This window comes from Callithrix jacchus, chromosome 5 (genome assembly GCF_049354715.1).
Source record: "Callithrix jacchus isolate 240 chromosome 5, calJac240_pri, whole genome shotgun sequence".
Lineage (NCBI taxonomy): Eukaryota > Metazoa > Chordata > Mammalia > Primates > Cebidae > Callithrix > Callithrix jacchus.
In genome coordinates this window covers 5,033,718-5,044,466 of record NC_133506.1, presented here as the reverse complement: position 1 = coordinate 5,044,466, position 10,749 = coordinate 5,033,718, and the positions used below count along the sequence as shown (strand labels likewise).

General features: G+C 45.5%; 1 protein-coding gene across 22 annotated transcripts in view; it reads left to right on the top strand.

Annotated features, from left to right (window-relative positions):
• Positions 1-10,749, top strand: part of ASIP (agouti signaling protein) — a 210,955-nt gene that overhangs the window by 171,793 nt on the left and 28,413 nt on the right. For 21 of the 22 annotated variants that reach the window (XM_078371103.1, XM_078371100.1, XM_078371101.1 and 18 more), the window contains one exon: positions 8,329-8,498. In XM_078371103.1, the coding sequence (XP_078227229.1) occupies positions 8,339-8,498 (160 nt within the window). In that variant the 5' untranslated portion in view covers positions 8,329-8,338. Of the gene's footprint in view, positions 1-185; positions 313-8,328; positions 8,499-10,749 lie in introns of those variants that run through there. The other variant, XM_035298074.3, reaches the window with a different exon arrangement.

Below are 10,749 nucleotides of genomic sequence, written 5' to 3'. Positions count from 1 at the left end.
GCAGGGCTTAAGCAGACTCCTGAGGGAAGGGTAGGAGTTGGAGAAGATGATGGAAGTGGCCATGGCCTTCTAAACAAGGCAAAAAGAAACCCTCATTTGTATTCTGGAAGCTACAAGGCCAGAGGTATACAACTCTCTCCTTACCTTGTTCCCTATTCCCTACCCATGGTTGTAGAGAGGCATGCTGGACATCAGACATAAGCCCATGTCTGACAACTGCTGATTCTAACTGATGCTGACTGGGCTACGGTTTCCTTCCCTGACTCCTCTCCTCATTTGAGCAAGCTGGAGCCCACTTACGAATGAGCAGAAGTAAGTCACGAACCGTGTTCTTGCAGGTGGGGTAAACCATGCATTATTCTAGTCAAAGAGAGTCATCTGGCTGGGCAGCGTAGCTCATGCCTGTAATCCCAGAACTTTGGGAGGCTGAGGCAGGTAGATCACCTGAGGTCAGGAATTTGAGACCAATCTGGCCAACATGGTAAAACCCTGTCTGTACGAAAAATATAAAAATTAGCCAGGCATGTTGGCATGTACTGTTGTCCCAACTATTCCAGAGGCTGAGGCAGGAGAATTGCTCGAACCCGGGAGGTGGAGGTTGTAGTGAGCCGAGATCATGCCACTGCACTCCAGTCTAGGGCAATAGAGCTAGGCTGTATTTTCAGAAGTCATATTTATTCTCAGAGGGCAAATCCTTGCCATAAAAGAAATATTCAGGCCAGGCACAGTGGCTCATGCTTGTAATTCCAGCCCTTTGGGAGGCCAAGGTGGGAGTGTCTCTTGAGCACAGGAGTTCAAGACCAACCTGGGCAACATAGTGAGACCTCATCTCTACTAAAAAAATTATTGGCCTGGCATGGTGGCTCACACCTTGTTAGTGGCAGGGGTGGGACCAGAACTCAGGTTTTCACATGCTGGTTCTTTCTTGACTCCCCAAACCCACTCCCACCCCTCACCCCCAATCCCCTATCTCCTCACCTCCATTGAGGTATCTGATGCCTAGGGCCCTAGTTAGACAGCTGAAGGTGGTATCTCAGCTACTTGGGAGGCTCAGGTGGGAGAACTGCTTTAGCCCAGAAGGTCAAGGCTGCAGTGAGCTATGATCTTGCCACTGCCCTCCAGCCTGGGTGACAGAGCAAGACTCTATAAAAACAGAAAGAGGCTGGGCGTGGTAGCTCACGCCTGTAATCCCAGCAGCGGAACACGAGGACAAGAGATCGAGACCATCCTGGCCAACATGGTGAAACCCCGTCTATACTAAAAATACAAAAAAATTAGCTGGGCGTGGTGGCTCATGCCTGTAGTCCCAGCTACTCAGGAGGCTGAGGCAGGAGAATTGCTTGAACCCGGGAGGCGGAGGTTGCAGTGAGCTGAGGTCACGCCACTGCACTCCAGCCTGGCGCCTGGTGACGGAGTGAGACTCTGTCTCAAACAAAACAAAACAAAACAAAAACCCAGAAAGAAAGAAATATTCAATGGCGTATGTTGTAGCCTCTCTGAATGGAATGCCACTCATTTGGAATAACAGCAAGTCAAAGTTAGAAGAGAACTTAAAAATCTAATAATTCATCAGCCTGGGCAACATGGTAAAACCCCAGCTCTACCAAAAATTCAAAAAAAAAAAATTATCCAGGCATGGTGGCACATGCCTGTAGTCCCAGCTACTAGGGAGGCTGAGCTGGGAGAATTGCTTGAACCCTGAAGGCAAAGGTTGCAGTGAGCTGAGATGACACCACTCACTGCACTCCAGCCTGGGTGACAGAGCAAGACCCTGTCTCAAAAAAAAAAATCTAATAATTCAATTTTTTTCTCATACAGGTGAAGAAAAAGTTATCCATAGAGAGAAAGTAACTTGCCAGAAATCACATAGGGAGTTAGTGGCAGGGTTGGGACCAGAACTCAGGTTTTTACATGCTGGTTCTTTCTTTGACTCCCCAAACCCACTCACACCCCCTGCCCCCAGCGTATAGTCATATAGTCCTATCCTCTTATTTTTTTATTTTGGAGACAGAGTCTCACTCTGTCGCCCAGGCTGGAATGTAATGGCACTATCTTGGCTCACTACAACCTCCACCTCCCAGGTTTAAGCGATTCTCGTGCCTCAGCCTCCTGAGTAGCTGGGATTATAGGCACGCACTGCCAGGCTAATTTTTGTATTTTTAGTAGAGACAGGGTTTCACCATGTTGGCCAGGATGGTCTCAAACTCTTGGCCTCAAGTGATCCACCCACCTCAGCCTCCCAAATTGCTGTTCTTACAAGCATGAGTGCTGGACCCTATCCCCTAATTTTAAAACTGAGAAAGCTGAGACCTAGATGGACCTAGAGTCACACTGCCATTTAAATGACAGGTTCATCCAGGTGATTTGACTCGTGTGTCAGATTCTTCTTTTTATCCACCATGCTGAAGAGCAACTCATCTTAAGTCCTAAATAACTTAAGTCCTAAGTAACTCAATGAAGATGATGAATTTAAAAGGAGAATTGTCATCAGAGATATCACAGATCAAAGAACAGTCTTCATACTGCAGAGTGGAAGAACAGTTGAGAAACACAATTGCAGTTTCTCATTGCTGTCAGCATTACTGTCATGTAATTTTTCTTTTTTTTTTTTTTTTAGATAGAGTCTCATTCTGTCACCCAGGCTAGAGTATAGTGGCACAATCTTGGATCACTGCAACCTCTGCCCCCCGAATTCAAGCGATTCTCCTGCCCCGGCCCCCCGAGTAGTTGGGATTACTGGCATGCACCACCACGCTAGGCTAATTTTTGTATTTTTAGTAGAGACAGGGTTTCACACGTTGGTCAGGCTGGTCTTGAACTCCTAACCTCAGATGATTCACCTGCCTTGGCCTCCCAAAGTGCTGGGATTACAGGCATGAGCCACAGTGCCTGGTCTAGCATTTTTGTCCTGTATTAATAGCAGGGAGTGTATGTCCCTGATGAGTAGTAACAGCAACAAGGTCTATGCAGGTCCACAAACCTTTACCTGTAATTGCAAAATCCCAACACCCTGAAAACCATAAGGTTTTGTTCCCCCTTTGGCAACTCATTTGGCAGCAAAATCTGACCTTAGCCTGAAGACATTTAGCAACAAAATCCATCCTGAATTGATGCGAATCAATTCATAGTCTGCATTCATCCTGCTTGTTATGAAGATCCATGCCTTTTTGCTATAAGAAGCATTAATATTTTTATTATGGGGTACTCCCAGACCCCTTATATGTGATTTAATATAATATATAGATGATACTATTTTTCTAACATTCACAAAGTTCTGATTTCTAAAAAACATCTAATACAACTAAATATTATGGACCTGTATTACATTTAGAATATACGTATCCCTCCAGAATTGATGTAAGGAATATTGGTCTTTATCCCTCTCCCTATAATACCCAAATAAGATTTACTCCACTGAGACTTCACCAATCCAAGACTTGGTCCAGTTGTATAGCTCTACCAGAACTGTTTTGCGCAGGGTGGTTGGTGGAGGGAGGGAGGTGGGGGTAGGGGGTTGTTTCTTTCTTTTAAACTAACCCCTCGGATTCACTTGTTCTGAGTTAGGCTGAGGATTTGACCTGGTGAGATCTCCTGCTTACCCATTGTACAGTGACTAGTGTTTACATTAGGCCTGTGGCTGCTCTGATGGTGAAGAGAGCTTGTACCTACATTACCAAGTGTTCATAGCAAGTGATCAGTGTGGACTTAGGCTACTCCATGGATGTCCAGTTCCATGGATATTAGCTTCTGGTCATGAGCTGTCCCACTACCCCTTGGATATTGAATTGGACTGTTGATTCAGCCCCCTCATTCTCAATCCTGTTCCTGTGTCTAAGTCAATCTTCCCCAAATGCCTGCCACCTTTTTCTTTCTTCCTTTCTTTTCTTTTTTGGTATGATCACAGCTCACTGCAGCCTCAACCTCCCAGGTTCAAGCAATCCTCCCTCCTACCTCACCCTCCCAAGTGGCTGGGACCATAGGTGTGTACCATCACACCCAGCTAATTTTTTAAAAAATTTTTATAGAGATGAGGTCCCACTATGTTGCCCAGGCTGGTCTCAAACTCCTGGGCTCAAGGAATCCTCCCCCTGTGGCTTCTGAAAGTACTGGGATTACAGGTGGGAGCCACCATGTCTGGACTCCTTTTCTAACTCAGATTTTCTGGCCACTCTCACTTCTTTGCAGAAATTCCCATTATACTTTTTGACCCATGAGTATATCATTATGGTAAGGAAAATCCAAAGACAAAATAACTACACGTACAGCCTCCCAGTCAATAACATGCCTCTTATAACTTGCCTTAATTGAGCTTTTTCATTTTTGTTTTTGAGTCAGAGTCTCACTCTGTTGCCCAGGCTGGAGGGCAATGGCACAGTCACAGCTCACTATAGCCTCAACTTCCTGGGGTCAGGTGATTCCCCCACCTCAGCCACCCAAGTAGCTGGGACCACAGTCTTGTGCCACCTCTCTCAGCTAAGAGCCTTTTGTTAATCAGAGCTTCTCCCCACCACATTCCTATCCTTTACTTTCCTTGCTTTTTAAAGGAAATGAATTCCTTCCTTCCCTTCTCCCTTCCTTTCCCTTTTCCCTTCCCTTCCCTTCTCCCTTCCCTTCTCCTTCTCCCTTCCCTTCCTTTCCTTCCCTTCTCCCTTCCCTTACCTTCTCCCTTCTCTTTCCTTCTCCCTTCCCTTCTCCCTTCCCTTCTCCTTTCCTTTCTCCCTTCCCTTCTCCCTTCCCCCTTCCCTTCTCCCTTTCCTTCCCTCCCTTCCCTTCTCCTTTCCCTTCTCCCTTCCCTTACCTTCTCCCTTCCCTTCCCTTCCCCCTTCTCCCTTCTCTACTCCCTTCCCTCTTCCTTTCCCCCTTCCCTTCCCTTTTCTGACAATTTCTGTCTTTCACCCAGGCTAGGGTGAAGTGGCATGTTACCAGCTCACTGCAACCTCCTTCCCCTAGGTTCAAGCAATTCTCCTGCCTCAGCCTCTGGAGTAGGTGGATTTATAGGCACCTGCCACCATGCCTGGCTAATTTTTGCATTTTTAGTAGAAACAGGATTTCGCCATGTTGGCCAGGCTGGTCTCGAACTCTTGACCTCAGGTGATCCACCCACCTCAGCCTCCCAAAGCTCTGGGATTACAGGTGTGAGTCACCATGCTGGGCCAGGTTGAATTTATTTCTGATTTGCCTTCATAAGTAATACCCATTAAAGCTAGATTCTATTGTTTGAAAAATGGTCTTTTTAGCAACAATCAGAAGCTAAAAATTAAATTTGATATTGCTTTTGGAAGAGATCAGTGATACAGAATAAAAATTTTAAATATATATTTAATTTTATGAAACTAATATTTTATCTAGTTTATAAATATTTCATATTTGTATTCCAAGTGTTACTGTATTGAATCTTTATGAACTCTAGGGAGCATGGTATAATAATAAGTTTCAAAACATTATGATAACTATTCATGATGTAGATTTTCCCTCTGCATCCACAATCAAAGCTTACCAGTCCTAGCTCTTGTCTCATTAAGACCCAGTCCTGTACTAAAACAAATCTGAAATCTGATAAATTAATGAGAAATATTATTGGCACATTAGTCTTTTACTAAGGGTCATCAGTATCTTTACCTGAAGAAATAATTGGGCCGGGTGCAGAGGCTCACACCTGTAACCCCAGCACTTTGGGAAGCCAAGATGGGTAGATCACTTGAGGCCAGGAGTTTGAGACCAGTCTGGCCAACATGGTGAAACCTTGTCTGTACTAAAAATACCAAAATTAGGCTGGCATGTTGGCGGGCACCTGTAGTCTCAGCTACTTGGGAGGCTGAGGCAGGAGAATTGCTTGAATTTGGGAGGCAGAGATTTTAGTGAGCCAAGATCTCATCACTGCCCTGCAGCCTGGGCAACATGTTGAGAAAATATGAAAGAAAAGAAAAAAAAAAGAAAGAAAGGGAGGGAGAAAGGGAGGAGAAGGAGGAAGGGAAAGAGAGAGAGAAGGGAGGGAGGGATGGAAGGAAGAAAGGAGGGGAGGGAGGAGAGAGAGAGAGAAAGAGAGAGAAAGAAAGAGAAAAAGGGAGGAAGGGAGGGAGGGAAGGAAGGGAGGGAGGGAGGGAGGGAAGGAGGGAAGGGAGGAAGGAAGAAAGGGAAAGAGAAAGAAAAAAGGAAGGAAGGAAGGGAGGAAGGAAGGAAGGGAGGAAGGAAGGAAGGAAGGAAGGAAGGAAGGAAGGAAGGAAGGAAGGAAGGAAGGAAAGAAAGAGTTAAGTGCTCCATTGGTTAATAGATATCAATAGAGAAAACACAATGTTCTTGTTCCAATCCGTCATGATTCTTACAATCTAGACAGGGGTTGGCAAACTTTTTCTGTAAAAGCCCAGATAGTAAATATTTTATGCTTTGTGGACCACATAGGGTCTCCGTTGGACATTTTTTTTTTTTTTTAGTAGAATCATTTAAAAATGTAATGAAATGTGAGAAGAGCAAATGAGCACTGTAGTCACTAAGGGCTTTGATGACCATTAACAAAAGATAAGTAAATTAATGTTTGTATAGTAAGCTAGGCACTACGATCAGTGGGAAAGGACAAGCATCACATGGGGACCAGGAAGTAGCCAAGTTTGGCTGGAATTTATTACTTTCTGTGAGAAAATATACACTAGAGAGTTCTCCTTATATACACCATAGCATCCTCCTTCTAGGATGTTAGCGTCTCAATGACAGGGCTCTCCACCATCCTTTCCAGCTATATATTAATATATATCCTTTCCAGCCTTATATTTTTTATCCTTTCCAGATTTTTTATATCTTTTATATCCTTTCCAGCTATTTATTTATATATTTTATATCATTTCCAGCTATTTTATATATTTTATATCCTTTCCAGCTTTATATTTATACATATATTGTGTGTGTGTGTGTGTGTGTGTGTGTGTGTGTGTGTACACAAATTAATACATACTCACTTTGGGAAACTGAGGTGGGAGGATCACTTAAGCCCAGGAGTTCAAGACCAACTTGGTAATGGAGTGAGACCTCATCTCTACAAAAAAAAATTTTTTTTAATTAGCCAGGCCTGTTGGCACATGCCCGTAGTGCCAGCTACTCAGGAGGATGCAGTGGGAGGATGGCCTGAGCCTGGGATGTTGAGGCTGCAGTGGGCCAAGATCGTGCCGTTACACTCCAGCCTGAGTGACAGAGTGCAACGGCAAAACAAAGAACCACAATAACAAAAAACTATATGAGTTTGAGTTAGAAAATATGGGCCGCGTGCAGTGGCAATGGCTGGCAGATAACTTGAAGCCAGGAGTTCAAGACTAGTCTGGCCAACATGGCAAAACTCTGTCTCTACTAAAAATATATAAATTAGCCAGGCATGGTGGCACATGCCTGTAATCCCAGCTACTCAAGAGGCTGAGGCACGATAATCGCTTGAACCTAGGAGGCAGAGGTTGCAGTGAGCAGAGATCAAACCATTGCACTCCAGCCTGGCTGACAGAGCAAGACTCTGTCTCAAAAATTAAAAAAAAAGAATTAGAATATATAAAATGCTTAGCCTCACCAACATGGTAAAACCCCATCTCTACCAAAAAATACAAAACATAGCCAGGCATAGTGGTGAGCACCTGCAATCCCAGCTACTGAGAAGGCTGAGGCAGGAGAATTGCTCGGACCCAGGAGGCGGAGATTGCAGTGAGACGAGATCATGCCATTGTATTCCCACCTGGGTGACAGGAGTGAGACTCCATCGAAAAAACAAAAATAAATCCAGCTAGCAAATAAATAAATAATACATAAATCCAGTTGGCCTATGTTGACAGGTCTATCCTCCTGACACAAACTATACTTGTTCTCTCTGGGTTCGGGAATCTAGGGTATGAGCCAACATATATGCTTTTCTGAAAGAGCCATTTTTCTCACTTTCTCACTGAGCCTTAATTTATCATCCTTATTCTGTGCACCTTAGTAAAATCTCTGCTACTGGGGGCCTTTCAACAACTTTGCCCAGGCCTGGGGTCTCCTGGGGCCACAAACATTAGAAAAATGGAAGCAGCCAACACACCATCCTCTGGACAGCAGAGACCAGTGCAATGCATTCCTTTTCTCTTTGCTCCAATCTCCTTTTATTCCCCGTCCTTCTCTCTTCCTCTCCCCATCTCTCTTCTCTCTTCTTCCCTCATCAATTCCCCTTCCCCATCCTAAACCTTGCTAGTCCTCCAGCTCTACCAGGACACTTGCCTAACAGGGTCAGAACACCAGCCCAAAGCAGCACAAAGAAAGCAGGAAGGCCTCTTACCACTACTCCTGACCCACCCACCTGACCACTTTCTCTGTCCCACTCAGGCCTCCTGGGATGGATGTCACCCGCCTGCTCCTGGCCACCCTGCTGGTCTTCCTCTGCTTCTTCGCTGCCTACAGCCACCTGCCACCTGAGGAGAAGCTCCGAGATGACAGAAGCCTGAGAAGCAACTCCTCTGTGAACCTACTGGATTTACCTTCTGTCTCTATTGTGGGTAAGTCACCTAACCTCTGGGCTCTGGCCCAGGAGAGGGGCTGCAGGAGATCAAGCATGCTCCCCGGGGTGCTACCAGGATCCATTGCCATGGTCACGGCTCCTTCTTGCTCATTCCATTAAATAAGCCTGGGAGAAGGTGTCCCTTGACTCATTTGGTTTGGAAAAGGTCTGCATGTCACTAATCTAATATACAGCTTAGCATGGCAGAGGCTCTGAAAGGCCTGGAGTTAAGACATTTGGTGAACTTTGTTTAACTTAGCATTTCTGAAACTTAATGAATCACAGAACTCCCATCAACAGTAACAAACTTTAGGACATGCTTCAGAATATACACAAGTCTGGGACGGACCAGTCCTGCCATGTCAGGGTTGAAAATGATGGCCCAGGGGAAAATATGAGGGGCATCAGAGCCTGGTATTGGAGATCTGGTTTGGCTTCACCTGATAATAATCATAGACATACTGTGTGGTAGGCACTGTGAGGTGAGTACATTATTCATATTTCACAGATGAGGAACTTGAGACTTAGGAGAGTTAAGTAACTAGCATGGATCACAGTTTTCAACTGGCAAAGCCAGAATTCAAAATCAGGTGCTTAATTCTAGAACCTAAGCCTAAACTCAACACTAATATCCCTTACTATCTTGCCTTATGCTAGGAAAAGAGGATTTTTGGGGCTGGGTGAAGTGGCTCACGCCTGTAATCCCAGCACTTTGGGGACCTGAGGCATGAGCATTGTTTGAGCCTAGGAGTTCAAGACCAGCCTAAGCGACATAGGGAGACCCCATCTCTACAGAAAAATTTAAAAACTAGTAAGGCATGATGGTATGCACCTATAATCCCAGCACTTTGGTAGGCTAAGGCAGGCAGATCTCTTGAGCTCAGGTGTTCAAGACCAGCCTGGTCAACAGAATGAAACCCCATCTCTACTAAAAATATAAAAATTAACCAGGCATGGTGGCATGCATCTGTAGCCCCAGCTACTTGGGAGGCTGAGGCGGGAGGATCATTTGAGTCCAGGAGTTTGAGCCTACAGTGAGCCGTGATTGTGCCACTGTTCTCCAGCCTGGGTGACAGAGTAACACCTTGTCTCAAAAACAAACAAACAAAAACTAGCCAGAAATGGTACACGCCTATGGTTCTAGCTATTTGGGAGGCTGAGGCAGGAGGATTGCCTGAGCTCAGGAGATCGAGGATGCAGAGAGCTGTGATCACACTACTGCACTCCAGCCTGGGTGACAGAGAGACCCCGTCTCAAAAAAGAACTGTTTTAATAGATAAATAGTCAACCAGGCATCATGGCTCATGCCTGTAGTCCCAGCACTTTGGGAGGCCAAGGCGGGCAGATCACCTGAGGTCAAGTGTTTCAGACCAGCCTAGCCAACATGGCAAAACCCCGTCTCTACTAAAAATACAAAAATTATCTGGGCATGGTGGTACACACCTGTAATCCCAGCTTCTCAGGAGGCTGAGACAGGAGAGTGACTTGAACCCAGGAGGCGGAGGTTGCAGCAGTGAGCTGAGATCGCACCACTGCACTCTAGCCTGGGCGACAGAGTGAGACTTTGTCTCAAAATTTAAAAAAAAAAAAAGAAGAAAGAAAGAAAAGAGGATATTCTACACGTAAAGATAGGGAAGTGAAGAAACAACATTCGTACAAACAGACTTCATTTATCCTCAAGACAGTACTGCAATTCAGCTATTACAGAACCTTTTTTGCAGATGATAAAAACTGACTCTCAAGGAGGATACGTAAGGTAACCACAGCCACACAGTCATTATATTGGGAGAGTCAGGACTCAAATAAGGTCTGCCTGGCACCAAAGCTGTGAGGAATGGAAAACAGAAAACACAGGTGCATCTGTGTGCAAGTCAGGGGTCCATTTTCTGTGTATCACAATGTTCCTGCTCCTGCCACAACGGAGATGAAGAAAGGGGCACCTGGGGTGGCTGTGAGTGGCCCAAGCTCACCTAGGTCAAGGGACCAGGCCCCACATGAGTGCCACAGGCAGATCCCAGTGCCTGCTTGGATTTCCTGTTTGCCTTCCCTCAGGGGACACGTTGCTATCAGTGCCTGGCTCCAAGTCAGCAGCCGGGCTAACAAGAACCTACTTGCTTAAGTCTCACAGTGTGACTCATCTGGCCCGCTTCTCTTCCTCTCCCCTACCTTGCGACTTCCTAAGCCCCCCGTGCCCCTCTCACTTCACTGCAGCTCAATGTCCCCAGAAACATCTCTCTTTGCTCCTTCTC